The sequence below is a fragment of the Dendropsophus ebraccatus genome, chromosome 15 (genome assembly GCF_027789765.1).
Source record: "Dendropsophus ebraccatus isolate aDenEbr1 chromosome 15, aDenEbr1.pat, whole genome shotgun sequence".
Classification (NCBI taxonomy): domain Eukaryota; kingdom Metazoa; phylum Chordata; class Amphibia; order Anura; family Hylidae; genus Dendropsophus; species Dendropsophus ebraccatus.
The window spans coordinates 35,245,451-35,266,679 of record NC_091468.1 but is presented as its reverse complement, the minus strand read 5'-3'; the positions used below and the strand labels follow the sequence as shown (position 1 = coordinate 35,266,679).

The 21,229-nt window shown below is 43.2% G+C and overlaps 1 protein-coding gene across 6 annotated transcripts in view; it reads left to right on the top strand.

Moving 5' to 3' along the window:
- The window catches only part of MAP4K3 (mitogen-activated protein kinase kinase kinase kinase 3), a 185,063-nt gene that overhangs the window by 21,838 nt on the left and 141,996 nt on the right, over positions 1 to 21,229 (top strand). For all 6 annotated transcript variants that reach the window (XM_069955269.1, XM_069955268.1, XM_069955270.1 and 3 more), the window contains exon 2: positions 20,841 to 20,898. In XM_069955269.1, coding sequence (XP_069811370.1) covers positions 20,841 to 20,898 — 58 coding nt within the window. The remainder of the gene's footprint in view (positions 1 to 20,840; positions 20,899 to 21,229) is intronic.

The window sequence follows — 21,229 nt, the reverse complement described above, 5'->3', positions numbered from 1 at the left end:
CTTTTATTGTAATCATATAATGTAGTTAACAAACCAGAATAAAATCTGTTTATAGGGCGAAATTGGTGTCTTTTGATGGCCTCAAGCTGTCTTGACAAATGATCAGCACCTCATGATCCAGCTATAGGCCATGTTCAAACAACGTATATTTTCAAGAAAGTACAGTCGTTGTTGCCGATTGCAACAATGGCAGTGATTAATACGAAAATATACGTTATGTTGCCGTCTATGGAATCCCGGCCGGAGTGTATACACATAGTATACACTCCCGCTGGGATCCCTAGTGGCGCTGCTAGAAACTGACATGTCCGTTTCTCCAATGAATAGTGGCCGCAGAAAACCCTGTCCTTTTACACAATGGAGCGAGCGGCTCCGGCTGCTTGCTCGATTGTGTGCAGTGGGGAGTTCTGATGTGGGCGTACACGAATGCACCCGCATCAGAACTCAGCAGCGCTAAAGATCATCTAGTACCGGCCGGGATGGTCTTCACTGACACCGGCCGTTCTGTGACCCAGCCAGATCACAGAATGTCCAGTGTCTTACGTTGTGTGAACATAGCCTTAAACTAGATAGGTAATAAATTCCATATTGGTTCTGGTCCAATCACTTGCCATGACTATAAGAAGGTTATATAGAGGGGGTGGTCGAGCATATGCCTGCTGAGCCATTCAGTGTGCAGTCAATAGGTAAAAAGTGCTTTGGGCTTGAATACCCTTTAAGACCATGTTCACATGGGGTAGGAACATCGGCCATGTTTACCCGGCTGATTCTGCAGTATCGGGTATTTAACTGGAATGCGGTATTGCAGTATTTAATTGGAATGCGGGCACATTCGGATGTGCCTGCACTCCTATTTACCATTGACCACAGTGTAAAGTATGGCTGGGAGGATAAAGCTCCTCCTTCCTCAGGCGCATGAGGAAGGAGGAGCTTTATCCTCCGAAACGTCCGCAGGACACCAGGTGGACGCTTGGGTGTGTGGATCAGCCGGTGAGCTGAAGTGTACCGAGTACATTGCCAAAAATAAAGCAGCAAATTGGATTGCAGCACCAGTGTTTGGATTCTTTTCTACACGGGTATCCCGCTCAACAAGAAGATTACTATCCTATGACACTCAGGTACCTTCATTACATATATATACCCTCACTAATTTTTTCTGATATTGGTATTGGAGGGTCAGTGGAGACCCAATAGTGAGTGATTTAGCCTGTAGGCTTCTAGTGCGATTAATTTTTTCCCCATATTCAAGGTATGCTTGGCCAATCACTGACAGCACTGACAGCAGGACATCAATGTGCACAGTGATTGGTTGTGCAAGTAGTTCCTGCTGAGACAAGCCGGCCTAGGAAATAGGAAGCTGAATAACAAGTGGGAAACTGGATGACATCACATAGGAAGTTGCCTTGGACCCATTTAAGTATAACTTTTTCGTTTTATAGTGTTTCCAGCCTGTAAAAAAAATAAAATAATATGTAAAACGGTATACTGTATGCCTGGAATAGCCCTAAGATTTGTCCAGGTTTGCTTTGCAGTAAGGTTTCTATTCTTACCGAAAATGATCATCTGGTTTATTTCCCTCATTTTTTTTTGGGGGGGGGGGGGGGGGGGGAGGTTTACAGCCACTCGGGCAACAACAGATGATATCCCTTATTCTGTGGATTTACAAATGAATTTTGATTTTGTATGTTCCTGGACTCTTCCAGAAGTTTTTATTTTTCTTTGATCTTTCTGTTTTTCCACCTTTGCTCCTCATTTCATGACTACACGTAGCTGAAATCCAGTTTCCTCGGCTGCAGTTGTGGCTCTCATTCAGGCTTGCTGGTCTAGAAGAAAAGGCGGCATTTCCAGGCTTGCTAAGATAATTATAGTCATTCGGCTGAATTGAGTTGTTTGGACAATGCTACACAGGTATTTAAGAAAGTTAAAAATGGTGTTTTGCATCCAAGTCTGTCATTTCTCGTGGGCTGCGTCCCACTCCTTCGCTTTGTGATTTTAATTATTTCTCCTCTCAACGTTTTTAAAAGAAAAAGGCTCTTTTAATTTATTTTGCATATCTGCATATAATGGCAATAAAGAAAGGACTAGACATGCTGGGAAATATGGGCAATGCTCACAATGAAAATGTTTAATTAAAGTAGGAAATTGGATTCCATTCATCTCTTATTCAGCTTCTGTACAAGAAAGGAACAGTAAATTGTCATGACCTGCAAGAACGTGATGCCGAGCCCCTGAACCCTGTGCGTAAAGCTGTCAGCCATTCACCAGAAGACGGGGAGCTGCTCCGGCTGAGGTAGAAGCGGGAATAAAAGCCTTGTAGTAGTGACCTGTGACCAGGAACCAGTGTCATTTACATAATGCATATGCTTCAAACAACTCCAAATCTAAAAAACTTAACCCCGCTTCTATTGGATGGTGCTCATGGACATTTCAGTAGGCCATGATTTCGGCAGATTTTTTTTACTCAAAAAAATGTATTTAGTTGATCTAAAAATATCTAACCTGCTTAAAGGTACACTAACTACAGGTGAGACAAACGTCTGTCCCGATCTACAAATCTATATAACTTTCTGAAATCAAAAAAGACTTTCGTCGCAGTACCTCTTGAAGATTTTCCTGCAGTTCCCGACACAAACATTGGTGGCAGCAGAGAGACCTGTGTCACCCCTAACTTCTACCACTCAATTTAAAACAATTAGGGATGGTCCGAACAGAGTTCGGTTCAGGTTCGTATGAACCCGAACTCTCTGCAATGATTCCCGCTGTCTGCCCGCTCCGTGGAGAGGGTGGATACAGCGGGAGGACCGCCTGGAAAACTGGGATACAGCCATAGCCATAGGCTGTAATCCAGTTTTCCAGGTGGTCCTCCCGCTGTATCCACCCGCGGCACGGAGCGGGCAGACAGCGGGAATCTGATGCTTAGCGTTCGGGTTCATACGAACCCGAACCTTGGCAGTTTCGAGCCATCCCTAAAAACAATGTCTTAATACAGTTATACATTTATTTTAATAGTTATATTACAGACTAATAGAACTCTATTAAAGCAATGTCTTAAAAAAAAATATATTGAAATAAATGATCAGACTAAATGATTTTTTTAGAATCTATGGCTGCGCTCATACATGGCATATGGATATATTGGGCTCCCACTCCGGACCCTCTTTTTTATTCATAGCAGAGAACTGCTTTGGTGGGCTCAGCCCAGCCATGAATTCATTTGAGTGGGCTCCTTACAATACCATGTTCCCCCTGCATGTCCAGATGAAATGTTCCCTGTGGAAATCAATAAAATGAAGAATAAACCAGCTAAACCTTAGAACCCACAGTGAATGCGGCCTTCAGCTGTGCAAAATAAATATTACATTTTTTATTCACAGATTCCCAAACCTCAAGGCAGATCAAGCCAACCTGACTCTTGTTATGAGATGACTGAATGACAAGGCTAGTGACTTACAGCATGACACGGCTTCTTCGAGCTAAGGAGCATTGGTTTTCTGTCAGACAAACCCATTATTTCACAGTGCCCCCATTGTCCCTAATCACTCACGAGTGCAACACAAAGAAGTTGCTTGGCATTAGTCATAGAATCACTTAAACATAGGCTGCGTTCAGCATGGTTCATACTTGGCAGGCAAACAAGTGGAGCATTGGTTGGAGCTGTCAGTAAGCTTTTGTATGCAAGTGCATAAGGCGGTCTTCGAGATTTTGAGGTTTTTATTTGTTATAACTAAGATATCGTGGAATTTGGGGGAAGTCACTCAAATTCTGTTCTTTAAGGGGACCCAAATAAATTCCATGCTCTGTTTCACTGACATTGACATCTCAAACTATGGGCCAGCGGCTGATAATATAGAGTGTGTTGTAAACCAGTCCCAGTAAAGTGATACTTACAGTTTACGTTTAGACTTGAGTTGAGTAAACATCGACCACATTTGCTTTTATCCGAACCCCAGTGTCCGGTATTTGGTTAGCGGTAGCCGCTCAAGTTTGATGCAGTCCTAGGGAATCCTGGAAGACATTGATACAGCCATAGGTTGTATCCACGTTTCCCAAGACTCCCTAGGGCTACATCCAACTTCTTCAGCCATCGGTATTCAAATACAGAATGAGTTGCAGCCTAACTTTGCCATCTTATGTTGTTTGGCCACAAGGCTCTGTGTAGCCCTAGACCAAAACCTGGTAATAGGGCCTGGTTATTGGAATGGGCAGATACGGGTGGGCCCAAAGCCATATCTGTCATGAGACAAGATGAGTACCTCCCCTTTAAGGCCCTATTCCACGGAACGATTATCGACCGATATCGGCCGTTATGGCTGATAATCGTCCCGTGGAATAGAAGGCAACGATCAGCCAACATCGTTCATGTTGGCTGATCGTTGCGTCGTTTTTCTTTCAAACACGTTGAAAGACAAACGACTCATACAGCAACGATCTGCTGCCATAGCTCTGTGGAATAGGAGCGGAGGCAGCAGAGTGCTGCTGTATGCTATAAGCTGCCCAGACTCACCCGCTCGCCGCCGCGTGGAATAGCTTCTCTCAGTCGGCCCGTGGAATAGGGCCTCTAGGCAGCAGATTGCAGAGTCCCAGAGTGGCTGCATGTTTCAAAGACTGGTTTAGATTATACTCTCTGCCCCTTGTATCATTTGTAGAGATGAGCAAATCTCGAGCATGCTTGATTTCATCCGAACCCGAGCGTTCGGCATTTGATTAGCGGTGGCTGCTGAAGGTCGATGAAGGTCTAAGGGTCCTTTTACACAGAAAGATTATCTGACCGATTATCTGCCAAAGATTTGAAGCCAAAACCAGGAATGGATTTGAAAACAGGAGAAATCTCAGGCTTTCCATTAGCACCTGATCTCTGTTTATAGTCTGTTTCGGGCTTTGGCTTCAAATCTTTGGCAGATAATCTGCCAGATAATCTTTCTGTGTAAATGGACCCTTAGGTTGTCTGGAAAACATGGATACAGACAATGACAATGATACAGACAATGACAATGACATGTTTTCCACATAGCCTTAGGGCTTTATCCAACTTCAGCAGCCCCCCGCTAATCAGATGCCGAACGATCGGGTTCGGGTGGACTCGAGTATGCTCGAGGTTGGCTCATCTCTAATCTTTTGTTATCTATTGTTGGCTTCATTGACCCCCATTACCAGCAAAAGATGGGTGGACACATATGAGGAATTGAGGGTTAGGGGATGCAGTAGTTATCTAGTAACTGTTTGACTATTTATACAGAAGTATACAGTACACTTTACAGTTACCTTTATATGCTTGAAATTTCTGCTTGCAAACCAATTTTAATGGGGCTGGCAAAAAATATAATTTTTTCCCTTAGCAGAACCGGTTGTCTGATTTGGGCTGCAGGAGTTAGGGTGTGATGGCCATTAAAAACTGAGCCAGATATCGCTTTTTCTGAACCCGAGGAAAAGAGCTGGTGCTGTAAACTGGTGATAATATATTGATCTACATGGGTATCAGATTGTATGGATGGCGTTATTTACCCTTGTATTCAGGCTTTTCTAGGACATTTAGAAGCCATTCTCCTTTAGTTACAGTCGGAGAGACATATAGGAGTTTCTTTGCTTGTTTTCTCTATACCTGGGAGGGCTGCAGCCTTCTGCCGAGTGCCTGGCTACCCTAGGAGAGGGCCGTACCGCTACCTAATCCCTGACAGCTCACATATGTTGTCTTTAAGGGTGATAATTGGCTTTCTAAAAATTGAGCTATAATGTTTTAATAGTGTGAACCATTATGTAAAAAAGGCGTCAGAGCTGGGGCGCTCATCAGTGTCATCGCTATATATAGCTGATACTGGTGTCACAGAGTGGGCTCCAATCATAGAAACAAATGCTGGGTCTTATGATCAAAGGCTTCTTAACAGCTTCCAAGCGACGCCACTACAAAAGAACCAAAAATAGATCAAAATGGGTGTTAGTATATGCGGTTTTCGCTGCATTCATAGAAACAAGTCTGATGTTTCCTCGATATTTACTTACGGTACTTGTGGCCGAACCTGACAGTTCGGCCTGTGATTGCCTTAGGCTTCATATGTTTGTTCTGCTCTCAAAGTTCTCAGGATTCCTGGATAAGATGGGATCCCTGGAGACTTAAAGGTGGCCATACACCTATAATAATGGGCGGCCCTATGGTTGTATGCATGTTTTCCAGGCAGCCCCAGGGTTGGATCCATCTTTTCCAGCCACCTGAATTCAAATACCGAGCGTTTTGTGAAACAGCACTTACTGTAGTTTTGCTCATCTCTAGTATAAAGGTCTTGTTTGTATGTCTGATAATTATCCAATGTGTACAGGTACACGACTGACGCTTGCAGTTCTGCAGTGTATGTGTAGTGTGCTGCTCAGCTACCCAAAGATCAATCCCATAGTCATCAAAAGGGTAAAGCCTTGGTTTTCTGCATTTAATTTGCACCACAAACTGGACGAAGTTTCACAGGACTGGACCCAGCTTTTCCCAGCACCCAGGGAGGAGAGTCATGGCGGCAGCCGGCTGATGAGCGGATTGGACAGATGATAAAGCACTAGGCTTCATTATTACTGTGAATTCGCTCATCTCAAGTGTCTGCATGTAGACCTGGCCTGTTTAAGCAGACCCTCTATATTCCTCTTGTGATATGGCTATTGTCGTACATAGCGGCAGGATAAATATATTAACATACGGTGTACAGTTTAGTACTTTACCGAGCATATGTTCATAGCTCGCTGCTTGCTGTATAGTTTATTTTATAATGCACTGCTACAGCATACGCCGAACTATCTCTTGTTCAGAGAACATGTCAGGCCCTTGGTGCCTCGGAGACATGCTGAGTGTTGCAATATTTGCACCTATAGGCATGCGGTGGTCCTCTTGGCTGCATGTACCATGTTGATTGATATGACAGGTTCCCTTTAAAGAGTGAAAAAAAATGTAACCAGGAGAAAAGGGATGTGATGTAACTGGAACATCTGCTCTTTCTTCCTTCTGCCCCCCGTACCTGCTCCTCCAGGTGTTTCCTTATCAGCAGATTGGGTTTCCCAGTCATATGTGAGGTTTTTCATTATTTTAGAGCTACGGATGAATATTCATTAGGAGGGGCTGGCCGTATGGGACGCCCCCAGTGCACCAAACCAGAGAGTTTCCGCACAGAATCTTATCGCCGATTCTGTTATGTGAACGGGGCCTTAAAGAGACAGACAGGGTTGCTGCATATGGGCTTCATGCAAATGGACTGTGCTGACAGTTGCAACCCAGCTTAGTGTAACTCCCAGTGAAGCATCTAAAGGGGTAATAGTATCTGAAAACATTATCCCCTAATTTACTTCTGAGGCCCCCACCATTCTTGGGAATAGGGACAACACTGTCCCTGGAGTGAATAGAGCTTGCTGTTAATGTGGAATCAGCACTCTGTTCATTCCTTATGGTGCCAGCGAACGTGGGGTGCACAGCACATTCGCCACTTTTTGGGGCAAATCATCAAATCATTTTCAATAGAAATCTAAATCCATGTTGTTTGAATTTCTCCCCTTTTTTATAGATTCCACTCTGGGAGAATGAAAACATTTCCATTTCCTTCATTCCGACCAGTCCTGCTGTCACTTAGGATGTGGATATTACTGGATCAGGGCTAGGCAATCCTCCATGAACTAAACTATCCAGACTGCAGATCGCGTAGCAGATCACGTAGCAGACATTGCACATTGATTGATATGTGGTAGCCAGCTGTCAGGACAGGAGAGAGATGTGTTCGGCTGGTGGATTTCACTCACTTAGCATTGACTCTCGGCGGTGAGCAGGATTAGGTGTGTGCACATTTTCTTTCTCTAGATGTAAACACTGACAGCAAACGGATTGTGATCATAGTGAGGAATTAAACCCAACGTATATTAGACAGTTGCTAACCTCTCATTCTACAGTGAGTACCTTTGTATACTATAACAGTAGTGTGCTAAACAGGAGAAATCGACAGGAAACATGTGACATGGTATATCATGTGATTTTTTCCATACTGTCAGTGGTTCTTTTCTGTGACCTTTTTATTTGACCCATCCTCAGGATACATCACCAATATCTAATACTCTAATACCTGGCAACCTTGTGAACAGCTCCATACATTTGTAGTGGCCGTGCTGGGTTACTACAGCTCAGCTCCCTTCCACTTAGATTATTTATGCATCTATAGGTTTATTCTATATGCAGCAAGTTCAAATGCAGATTGACAAAATACAGGACAAAAGACTCTGCCGTTAAACAAGTACTATGAAAATGATGGGCATCTGCATTTGGCCTGTGGTTTCTTACAGAAGTGTGAATAAGCCAATAGGGGGAAAAACAATTGGTACAGAAAACTTATACAGATTTATATTTTACTTCTATTTTAAAATCTCAAGTCTTCCAGTACTTAGCAGCTGCTGTATATACTGTAGTAAGTGAGGTTTTCTATGGGGATTTGCTACTGCTCTGGTTCCTGTCATGGACAGGGGTGGCAGCAAAGAGCACTGTGTCAGGGGTGAATTACAACATAGTTAAAATGTCTGCCCAATCCCAGAGGCCACCCTTGAAAAAATGCCCCCAAACACCTAATCTTTGATGATCAAGTTAATGTTCCTCGCTGTTTCTAGGGTGTCCTGGTTTGTGGGATTGTCCTGGCAGGTATAGTTCTAGGAGGTTGTGGCTGGGCCATTGCAGACACCAGTGGGGTGGGGGTTCTGCTAAAGCTATTTGCCTCACAGTTAGAGGGAGCTAGATTGGTGAAGTCTTTAGACACATATTAAAGAATGCTTTGTATATTTCCCAGTTTTCTTATAGATTACAACATGAGACCAAGTAGGATAAAAAGAAAGGTTTTTACTGAACGCCATATTGCTAACTTTAGAAAAAGTTACCTTGTGAGAATGAACCTTAATGTCATGAATTGCCATGGAGACTGTGGTCATTAGGCGATTACTTATTTATAGAGATGCGGACTGTGCTTTGGTATACAGATTTTATTCTGTCTTGTATATAACATTCTGGAATTTAGAGAGGTACTCTGGGCAAAGTTGAAAAATCTAGGAGCGGCAGGGGGGTGGGGAGAACATAATAAAAAAGCTCTACTTACCAGTCCCCATGCCCCCACAGCTCACAGTCCCCCGGCAGGCTTCTGAAGCTCCTGGTCTGGTGACGTCACAGCCCTACTCAGAAATGCCTGCTCAGCTAATTAGTGACAGAGGCGGGACACCGCTGCAAGTGACTGGCTGAGCAGGTAGAAACAGGAAGTCAGCACCTGGTGACTGTGTTCTGTAGGGGCATGGGGACAGGTAAGTACGTTTTTTTTTTATATGTTTCCCCGACATCTCATCTCACCTGGATTTTTCAACTTTGGCTGGAGTACCTCTTTAATCTTCTGGTATATCCCCTGTAGATACAGAACTTGTCTACAGTGCTACATGCAGAGCTGTTTGTGTATGGTGATGTAGCAGAGGTATGTAGTAGCACTGTGTGTGTCTGTGGCTATGTTTATGTAGCAAAGCTGTGTGTGTGTTTTGATGTAAATGAGCAGAGTCAGTATGATGCAGCAGTACTGCCATGCAGAATGTTAAAGCGACTCTGTACCCACAATCTGACCCCCCCCCCCCCCCCCCCCAACCGCTTGTACCTTGAGATAGCTGCTTTTAATCCAAGATCTGTCCAGGGGTCCGTTCGGCAGGGGATGCAGTTATTGTCATAAAAACAACTTTTAATCCGGCAGCGCTGTGTCTAACGGCCGGGGCTTACATTTGTATATGCATTAGGCTGGCACACCCTCTCTGTCTCCATACTTTATACCTTCGTTCCCCTCTGTAGTTCTTCCTCCATATTTTATAAATTCTCCCTCCACAGGTTATCCCCATACTGCATTTTATACCCCCCTTCCACTCTGTAGTTTTTTCCCCATACTGTATTCACCCACCACCACCACAGTAAGGCTCCCCATACTGTATAGCTCCCCCCCCCCCCCCTGTAGTTTTCCCCTCCTACTGTATACACCCCCTCTGCAGGAGAGCTGCCATACTGTATACCTCCCTCCTCCTCTGCAGTAAGGCCCTTCGTACTGTATACATCCCCCGCTTTGCAGTAAGGCCTCCATACTGTATACCTCCCTCCCCCTCTGCAGTTGTTCCCCCATGCTCAATACATCCCCCCCTCTGGGGTACTCCTCATATTGTATACCTCCCTCCACCTCTGTAGTTGTCCCCAAATACTGTATACATCCCCCTCTTCATGTAGTCCCAATACTGTATACCTCCCTCCCCCTCTGCAGTTGTTCCCCCATGCTGTATACATCCCCCCCTCTGCGGGTACTCCCCATACTGTATACCTCAGCTGGTCAGCTGACTGTAACTAGGGCTTTCAAGCATACTTCTAAAAGCCATCAGAATAAAGCTAGGTCTTGTTTTTGGGGGTAGGACTTATTTTTCGGAGAAACGGAAAAATCCCCCCTTATAACCTTGAGCAGTGATGGCGAACCATCGGCACACCAGCAGATCACAGGTGCCAAACTTGCAGTCCTCTAGATTTTGCAAAACTACAACTCCCATAATGCCTGGACAGCCAAAGATAGCTTTGGCTCATGGTGGGAATTGTAGTTTTGCAACAGCTGTAGGGTGGCAAGTTGGGCACCTGTGATCAGCTGGAGTGTAGAAGGTCCACCATCACAGCCCTAAAGTCTGCCCAGTGCTTCTATAGCTGTCACTCCAGGAGCTGACCAAGGTGATGCTGGGGTTAGGTTACAGTTTGGGTGGAATTCAGGAATTTTCTTTCTCCTTCTTCATGTACATGTGACTGAGTGAGTAATGTAGAGGATATTAGGCAGGACACGCCGGTGCCGGGTGGATTGTAACAAGGCCTTCATTCCTCTGCACTTCATCATCCAGATTTATCACAGTTATGTTCTCTATTATGCTGGATGGTTTAACAAGGCTGTATAGAGTCCTCCTAATCCACTGATCGCAAAGCCATTTAACATGCAGGGAGATGTAAGGTGGTTAAAGCTCAAATAATCCCTGGGAATTCAAGACAGGCCCACAGACAAACAAGCCGCTTTACAAGGTGCTCATCTTTAAATACACTCCATACAAAGTGCTAATGGAGAGGGACACCTTGTTTTTACACTAGGCTATGATGGAATTGTTTTTTTGGTATTGCAAACACTATAACTACACATCACTAATGGTACAATCCAGCATATAAAGTAGTTCCTTACCTACATGACTTCATGGAAAGATCTGAACTGGTACCAGAAAGTTGTCCTGAGTTGTAAATTACTTCTATAAAAAAAATCTTCAGTCTTCCAGTACTTATCAGCTGCTGTATGTCCTGCAGGAAGTGGTGTATTCTTTCCAGTCTGACACAGTGCTCTCTGCTGCCACCTCTGTCCATGTCAAATCTCCATAGAAAATTGCTGCTCTGGACAGTTCCCTTCACAAAGGAGAGAGACAGGAGGCAGCAGAAAGCACCGTGGCAGACTGGAAAGAATACACAATTCCTGCAGTACATACAGCAGCTGATAAGTTCTGGGAGACTGGAGATTTTTAAATTGAAGTAATTTACAAATCTATATAGCTATATACTTACCCAATTTGCAGTAAAAAAAAATCTCTTATCACATTGAAGTAACCAGCAAGCTGCTTCTTGACCTATATGGTAGAGAGAGGTGGATCTTAACTTTGGCATACTTGTTTTTCCACTAAATTAGATGCCTTAATCAATAAAATGAGACTTCAGGGAAATTCTGTCCGAACTCCAGGACCTGCCTCTGTCTTCTGAACTGGGGTCCATGACAACATCACGTGGTTCCATCTTTTATGCCAAGAATGAAGGGGGATGTAGACACGTGCTGATGTCTCCGTTCCCTTCCATGGGAGTCAGAGGGACTGGCAGGTTGGAAGAGCCATCTTATCCAAAACCACATAACAGGACATAGAGGAACGCACACTCCCTGCCGACTGTTTCACAATATCAAGCTCTTTCTCAGGGCCGAAATAGCGCGAAACAGTCGGCAGGGAGTGTGCGTTCCTCTTCGTCCTGTTATGTGTTTTGGGATACAATAAAGATGAAGCTTTTAAGGTTAAGTGCCGCGGTATGTAATCTTCTTGTATATACATGTATGGACCTATGTGTTAAAGGGGTTGTCCAGCGAAAATCTTTTTCTTTCAAATTAACTGGTGTCAGCAAGTTATATAGATTTGTAATTTTCTTCTATTAAAAAAATCTCAACTCTTCTCATACGTATTAGCTGCTGTTTGTCCTGCAGGAAATGTTGTTTTATTTTCAGTCTGACACAGCGCTTTCTGCTGACATCTCTGGCCGAGACAGGAACTGTCCAGAGCAGGAGAGGTTTTCTATGGGAATTCATATAAAACCGAGACAAACTGTGTCTCGGCCAGAGATGTCAGCAGAGAGCATTGTGTCAGACTGAAAATAAAACTACATTTCCGGCATGACATACAGCGGCTAATAAGTATGGGAAGACTTGAGATTTTTTTAATAGGAGTAAATTACAAATCTATATAAGTTTCTGATATCAGTTGATTTGAAAGAAAAAGATTTTCGCTGGACAACCCCTTTAAGCTGAGCACCACCTACAGCACTGATGAAATGTGATTGCACACCTGACTAAGCACAAACGCCTGGGACCAGTAGTGCCGGTGAGATAGCTAACTGTGGGTAGTACTAGACAGAGCTGAGGAGTAGGACCCATTTCACACATCAGCATAATATTGTCCACAATTACAGATCTTTCCATATTGTACCCTTTGATTTCTGTGGACCCTTTCACACATCCATTTTTGGTACAGATCCTTGATGGGGCCGTGATGAGACAGACTCGACCATAGAAATCAATGGTTTTATCCACAAATTGTGGACATACATCTGTAAGCGACACCAATTTACAGATCTGTTGCCTGCATTTCAGATCTGCAAAATACTGATGTATTGCAGATAACTTTTCTAATTTCCTTACAATAATAGTAATCATTTAGTGAAGTGCACTGGAAGAAATGCACAGAGCTCTTGTAGGATCTTGGGTGTATTTCCTGGACTGTCATGGGGCTTAATAAGATCATACGTTTCCCAACCGATTAGTGTACAATACCTTTTATACGATTACATCAGAATGACATTTTCCCTTAGTTAGCATGGCCCAGTTGCAGTTTGAGTCATCAGTAAAAAAAGCCTTCTGTCCTCGCAGTCATTGAGATGTATGGAAAATGATCACAAATGAAGAAGTGTGAATAAATTTTTTTAAAAAAAAAACAACTACCACTTCTGCATTTCTCCTTTTGCTTCTCATTGCCCTGTACCTGTCATGCTGCTTAATGTTTGTTTGTGGAGCCTCTACCTGGTGAACATCCACTCTTTTAGTAGTTTACATTGATTCTGGTCACTTGGAATCAGAGGCCTAAAATTATAGAATTTTTTTTTCTTTTACTTATACTAAAGAATTGGTCAAAACTTAGGAGTTCTCCCCCCCCCCTTTTGGGCTTAGGGCACACAGTAAGCTCCAACCACATTCCCTCTAATACCTTGTGCTGATTCTGTTTCTAAGGACAGATTTCCCCTAACAACAAGCAGTGCAGAGCAGATTGCATAGAAGGTAGACACCTAGTGGCCAAGTTAAGGTGTCATGTACATGTTAGGAATTAGAGATGAGTGAATTTACAGTTAAAATGAAGCAAAGTGATTTGTTAGCTCAGCTGCCTTTAAACTCCATGCTGCTCCTTCCCGGATGCCTTAAAAAGCTGGATCCAGTCCCAGTTTTCCAGGACTGGATCCAGCCATTCCCAGCATCTGGAGCAGCATTGAGCGGTGCAGACTTCAGAGGCAGCCAGCTGATATGTTAACCCCATTCACGTACATAAGTCGCTGTGGTGGTCAGTTATTTTATACCAGAAACCACTGTGTATATTTCTAGCCTTAGAGATGTCCACACATTATTTGGAGATCTGCTTCCTAATATCCCTAGTAAGGAGTAAACCTCTTCACATGGACATTTATAGGATGAATAAGACATGATTCTGTATTTCTTGTGTACAGTGTCCTCCATTTGCACCAGAAATCTCACATTACAACTAAGTAACCGCTGAAACAATGTAATAAAACAGGTTAGGTTGGTCATTTCTTGATGTCAGTTCTTGCTAGACACTGAACGGACAGAATTGTTTGTTCCATCTAAGCACCATCTAAAATGGACCTTATCGGTACCTGCATTAATATGTAAGAGAACATACATACATTTCCCTTTAAAAAGTTTTATAGATTTTTTTTTTTATTTACTTCTGTTTAAAAATCTGCAGTCTTCCAGTACTTATCAGCTGCTGTATGTCCTGCAGAAAGTGCTGTATTCTTTCCAATCTGACACAGTGCTCCCTGCTGCCACCTCTGTCTGTGATAGGAACTGACCAGCGCAGGAGAGGTTTTCTATGGGGATTTATTACTGCTCTGGACAGTTCCTGACATGGACAGAGGGCACTGTGTCAGACTTGAAAGAATACACCGCTTCCTGCAGAACATACAGCAGCTCATAAGTACTGGACAACTTGAGATTTTTAAATAAAAGTAAATTACAAATCTATTTAACTTACTGACACCAGTTGTTTTGAGAAGAAAAAAAGAGTAATTTGCATTGAACCATGAACCTGGTTGACCTCTTATAATGTCTGCTGTAAATAATACATTTGGCTCCTTCAAGTACTTTCCAGAACAAACAGCACATTATGTGACATTATGTAAGGATGAGACACAGAATGATAGGTCTATCGGCTTCACTCCACATATATAGCATTTCGGGAAGATATGAGAGGAGATCATACAAGTCCCCTATGTCTGATGAAGGATCGCTCAGAGCCCGCTTGTGGGGGCTGTAGGGAGGCAGAAGATCTTTGAAGTCTGTGTGTTGATACATCTGTGTTCCTCGGGCATTTATTTACAGGTGTGAAGAGTATTTGTTGGCTGAGTGGCGCAGTGACTAATATTCCTTGGAGTACAGTGATTTACGTAAATATAAATGCCCCGAAAAGTAATAAGCCTGGCTGCTATTTCTGTATTGTGAAACACGCTGTTTGTATTACTAGGTGTAGAGTAATCATAAAACGTGTATTGCTAGTGGTTGCGGAAAACATGATCCTTTCAACAATAATAATAATAATTTCACAAGACTTCTGCATATTTTATGTATTTGCTGCTGGATTACATAATAGAAAGTAGATGTAAAATACATAGCTCACTCACTAGATTTTTTACTTCTATTTAAAAATAGAAAGGTACATCTTTAATCTGACCCAGGGATAGATCGGCGCCGTCACGGGGAAGCTGGTGCCGCGGTCCGTTTTTTGAACAGTGGCCCCGGTACCCGTGTACAGCGCCGTTCTAGCCACGTGTCCCGGGTCGGAGCTAAAGCACTGGAGGTGGGCGGAATCCCCTGCCCCTGTATGACGCGGTTCAATTGATTCTTATGAAGCCGCCTCATAGAGGGGAGGGAATTCCCTCCCACTGAGGGAGGACCGACCCACCTCCTGTGCTTCAGCTCCGGTCCGGGACACGTGGCTAGAACAGCGCCGTACACGGGAATCGAGTTGCAGTTCAAAAAACGGACCCCGTGACTTCCCCGTGACTGCGCCGATCTATCCCTGGGTCAGATTAAAGAGGATGTACCTGATGGTACATCCTCTTTAAGCCTTCCAGTACTTATTAGCTGCTGTATTCTCTGTAGGAAGTGGTGTATTCTTTCCAGTCTGACACAGTGCTCTCTGCTGCCACCTCTGTCCATGACAAGAACTGTCCAGAGCAATAGAAGTTTTCTATGTGGACAGTTCCTGACATGGACAGTGGTGGCAGCAGAGAGCACTATGTCAGACTAAAAATAATACATCACTTCCTGCAGAACATACAGCAGCTGATAAGTACCGGGAAATGTTTTAATAGAAGAAATTTACATATCTAAATAACACCAGTTTATTTGAAAACATTTTTTTTTTACTTTAAAGAAACTGTGCAGTGAACAGCTGCCAGTAGCTTTCTAAGGTTTTATAGACGCCATCTTTATTTCACATTTTTTCTTTCTCCTTTTCTGTGCTTAGCCATCAGTCCCATGATGGTTCAAATTCACATGACCAGGGCTGCCAGTACCTATCCATGCCTCAATATACTACTATATAAGCCAAGAGACCCTAATGGCCCTATTATACTGCTGATAATCACTGGGTGTAATAGGTAGTGTTAAAAGACAATGATCAGCTGACATGAACGATGCCGGCTGAACGGAAATGATGCCGATAGCGACAGTCTTCTGGCCCTTGCTCCAAGTAATAGGAGCGGCAGCAGCTGGGCTTGCTTCTATATGTTATCATTATTTTGAGTTAAAGTTTTGTTTCACTTTTCAAAACTTCAAACTGGAGCATAGACTGTAAAAGCCGTAGTCATTGTGAGGAGCCCACGCAGCACATACTCCTAAGAACCTCTACTTCCTGCCATTTGGGGCTCGTTTTCCTTCCTACAGACTAGATTGCAAATCTTTCATTGTTATAAATTCATCACACAAGAAAACTTTTTATTGTAAAAGTGTATAATTGTGCCACCAACTTTACAGTCAGAAGTACCATATGGCGCTAACATCCAGTATGGCACAACGGGCAGCACCATAAAAATGAAGAGAGAATCTCGGGGGACTGATTAATCTCCTACTGACGCCATGATTAATGTTATGACGCAAACAATGATGGCAGCATTGACAACACTGCATTGCTATTTAGTATTAAAGGGATTGTCCAGAATTAGAAAAAAAAAACATGTCTCTGTTCTTCCATCACTCCAATAGAACTGAACTGCAGTACCACATATAAACTAAGGGCAAGACATACCGACCAACAGCAATTGGTATTTCTTGTGTTTAGAGGCAGGGTTGAGAATAGTGTTATTGGTGTATAATGCCAGTTATCTATTTGCATAATAGTAAAAGTTTGGTACAAACATGCAAATCTATAGATCAGAGGTCTTCAGGGTTTTGTTCCTTGCATTTCACATTTATCTTTGAGTAATGGTTGGTAAATGAGCACGATTTGTAGCGTACTTCACAGGTATACTGTACAATGTACCTTTCATCTGTGTACGGATCACTTTGTAGCTACACAACAAGTAGATATAAATTTTGCGGCGTTTGCATCCCTTGTTACTGTGTCACTGTTATAACTTTCAAAATCTAAATCAATAGTAAATGTGATATAAAGCACGTTTGCAATATACACTCATTATTTTTTTTAAAGTTATCATGGAAAACACGGCACTTCCTGTTTTCTCAAAAAAAAAACAGGAAACAGAAAACAGGAAGTCTTGTGTATCCCAGGCCATCTGAGCGCTCACAGAGAGAAGGCAGTCATGTGATTGATGGACATATTAAGCCGTGGCTCTCTGTAACGTCCGGAATTCCTGTGTTTAGTCTGTTTTTTACAACCAGCACAAGGCAGAAAATCTGCCTGCAGGAGACTGGACCTGGATTTGTGGTAAGTACAGCTTTGTTTTGCAGCATGATAACAACAAAAAAAATAATGAATGTATATTGCAAACTTGCTTCATATCACATCTACGGTTGGTTTAAATTTTTAAAGTTATAACGACAGTGACACTTTAAAGATCAGCACTGAATGTGAATGCCACACAGTTCATGTCTACTGGTCATGTAACTACGAGGTCATTAAAGGACAACTCCCACAAAAATTTTTTTTTGCTCATTTAACACACATTACAAAGTTATATAACTTTGTAATGTGGTTAAATACCCGGCCTGGCCCCCTTCCCCCACTTTCGGACCCCCGACCCCCCACCCCGGAAGTTAAGGAATGTATACATTACCTATTACGATCGTCACGGTCCTCTTCTCCGGGGCGGCATCTGGTGACGACGACGTCAGAGCCGAGGGGCGGTCCGGGTCTTCTTCCTCCTCGGCGTCTTCATGCAAAGTGAATGGGGATGAAAAGGCTGCTGGTGCACATGCGCACCAGCAGCCTTTTCATTGGCTGGAGCGCATCACATGGCTTCCAGCTTGCTCAGCCCTGATTGGCTGAGCTTGCTGGAAGCCATGTGATGCGCTCCAGCCAATGAAAAGGCTGCCGGTGCGCAAGCGCACTGGCAGCCTTTTCCATCCCCTGGACCCGGAAGTTGGAGACATCGCTGGATGGCGGACGGCGGCGACGGAGAGGCGGACGGCGGGCGAATCGAGTGGGGATCGTCACCGGAGAGATGGTGAGTATGGTGTCTGTGTGTGTCTGTGTTTTTTTTTTTTTGGGGTCCCGCGGGAGTTGTCCTTTAATACTTATATGAAAGGTTCCACAAATGATTGACGATCAGCGAGATCCGTGCTCGTTTGCAGTATCTTTATGCGGCATAACAAATTGAGGGGCCTGGGCTGCACGAACGATCCTTGTATCATTCATGCAGCCCAGGAAACGGACAACACAGTCCCAGTGGCTAGAGGAAAAACATGGCTACAGCCTATAGCAGAATCTATGTTTTCCAAGCAGCCCTAGGGCTGCATCCAACTTCTCTAGTTTTGACAATAATGCAGCAATGTATTCACAGAAGCATTGACAGTCCTTGGTGTAATGTAGGATTGCATTGTAGTCTCTGTAGCTTGTATGTCTTGTATGCACAATTATTCCAGCATTTATCTACTGACATGAAGCCACAGCGAGTATATCAATAGAAGCTGGCTTGTTGGAGTCTGAACGCTTTAGTATGACATTAAGGGAACAGACAGTTTTGTCATAGCATATCAGGTAAGGTGAGCTAAGATGCTTGATGGATTACATTTATTTCACTGCGCCGTCTTCACAGGCAGAGAGCTTGGGACCGGTACAAGTGGTAAATCTAAGTTGTAAGCAATTCTCTATTATAGTAAAATGCCTTTAGGTTTAAAGGGGATCTGTCAGCGGTTTTGAGCCCTCCAAAAAAAAAAAGTGCTGACAGCCCTATATATAGGACAGGGAGAGGATTAAAGACATACCTAATGTGTTCTGGTCATGCAGATTGCATTACTTCACACATAGCGTATCTGCTACAGATTTTATGCCATATAAATCAATAGCTGAACACACGTCATGTCTGCAGCACATACACTAAGTGTGAGTATACACTTACTGTCATGGCACCACTATGGCAAGTGTGCACGAGACAGACCCTCTGCTCTAAAAGTAGGGTAATCCTGAGGCTGTGTCCCCATATTAGGGGGGTTGCATACAGTCAAGACCATACCTCCATTTATTCACCAGTAACGGCACACGTTTACAATTAACATCTATTAGGGAATGCATGGGATTCTGCTGAATGCGTTTCTAGGCCCGTGGGAACACAGGGGATATATCAACGCATTTTTTTGTCTATGTTACGGCTGCAAGTTCTGACCTAACTGCAGGTGTAATGACCCGAACAGACAGCTGTAAGCTCGGCTCATCAGACCCAGTCTTTATATGATCGCAAAATTGTATCTGTGTCACACTTGTATGAATCTGGCCTATGGTGGATCCTACAGGTCTGGACTAATTGTTTATGCTTTGCATGTTGGGTCCTTTTTTCCTAAATGGCAAAATTTATTGTACTACGTGTTAAAGGGGCAATCCGGCGTTAGGAAATTTTTATATAATGCTGCCCTGGTGGAGAACATAATAAACTTGGTATGCTTACCCCTCTGCACTCCGGTGTCTCCGGTGTTCCGCAGCTACAGCCACCACCACTTCCAAGACGAACTCGCCTAAGAACTGACAGCCCGCTCAGCCATTCACTGGCTGCGGTGTTGTCCCATCTCAGTCAGTGATTGGCTGAGCAAGCTGTCACTCCTGAGACCATTTTATCTCCGAAGTGGCGATGGCTGCAGTCAGCTCGGGCCCCGGAGAAGCTGCAACAGGATAATAGGGGGTGGGGGGGGGGTAGGGTAGTGCGAAGGGGCAAGTATAACATGTTTATTATGTGCCCCAGCAGGGCAGCATTATATGTATAAAAAAAAATCCTAAGGCCTCATTTTTCTGGAATGCAAAACCTCCCGCTATTTTTACTCCATGGTCCATATAAATTCATCCATATTTGCATCCGTAATTGCATCTATAAATTGTGAATAGTACTAGTTTGCATAGATTTGATCCGTGTTTTTTTGCGGATGTCACATCTGTGACGTCTGTAAAAAAACACGGATCCCATAGACTTCTATTGGTCCTCTTCTCCTCTTCTTTTTTTTTTTTTTTTTTTTTTTTACAAAACGGATTACGGATCCGAATTAAAACAGACTGTGGGAATATCCCAATATATATCAATGTGCTTTAAGTTGAACCATGATTATGGATCCGCAATGACGGACAACTTTACTGAACGTGTGTAGGTCTAACACTGAATAACCACTTAAAAAAATAAATAAATGAATTTTGGGATGGAACAAAAAAAAAAATGCAGCTCCCAAATGGAATTCTATGTGCAGTACAAATATAATTCCTCCTGTATTATGTCAATATTATATTTTGCCGATATGAAATGTCAATAGTTTTCCTTGTTTTTTGAAGGGTGAAATGTAGTTTTATTGGTACAGTTTTGGGTTATATGTGGCTTCTCAATGTTACGTCTTATCCACTATCTTTCAGCATTGTCAGCTAATATTTTAGGAATAATTCTGGTATTCCCAGTAGAGAATGTGCGGGTGTTTGGATTTCTTGACCTGAGTACACTTGGTGGTGGTTCATACATTGCAGGCTTTCGTGATGACTTCCTCATTGCAGGACGCTGTAGTCATCTTGTTTGCAGGGTTCACAACATGCCTTAAAGGTTTTGTTTGCTTTTTGTTTTGTAGGCTCGGAATGTCAACACCGGAGAACTGGCAGCAATTAAAGTTATTAAACTGGAACCAGGTAAGAGGCTTACGGTGCTTGTATGTTCAGTGCTTTATGTTTTTCTGACTGAGCATTTGATCACGGAGTGGAAAGACGACTCTGAGTATGAATACATTATGCACAGTATAAATTCACACTTTCCAAATCATTGCCTTCTGTGTACTTTGTATACTTGGATTTTTTTGTTTGCTTGCAAATGCTTACATACCTTCCCCACTCAAATAAACAAAAAAGGGAAGCAACTTGCAAATAGGCTTCATTAAAAATATCCTATTGATTTGTGTATACAGCTCTTATGCAGCTCTTTGCTGTTTTGTAGCACTGTATTACAGCTGACATCTTGGTATCA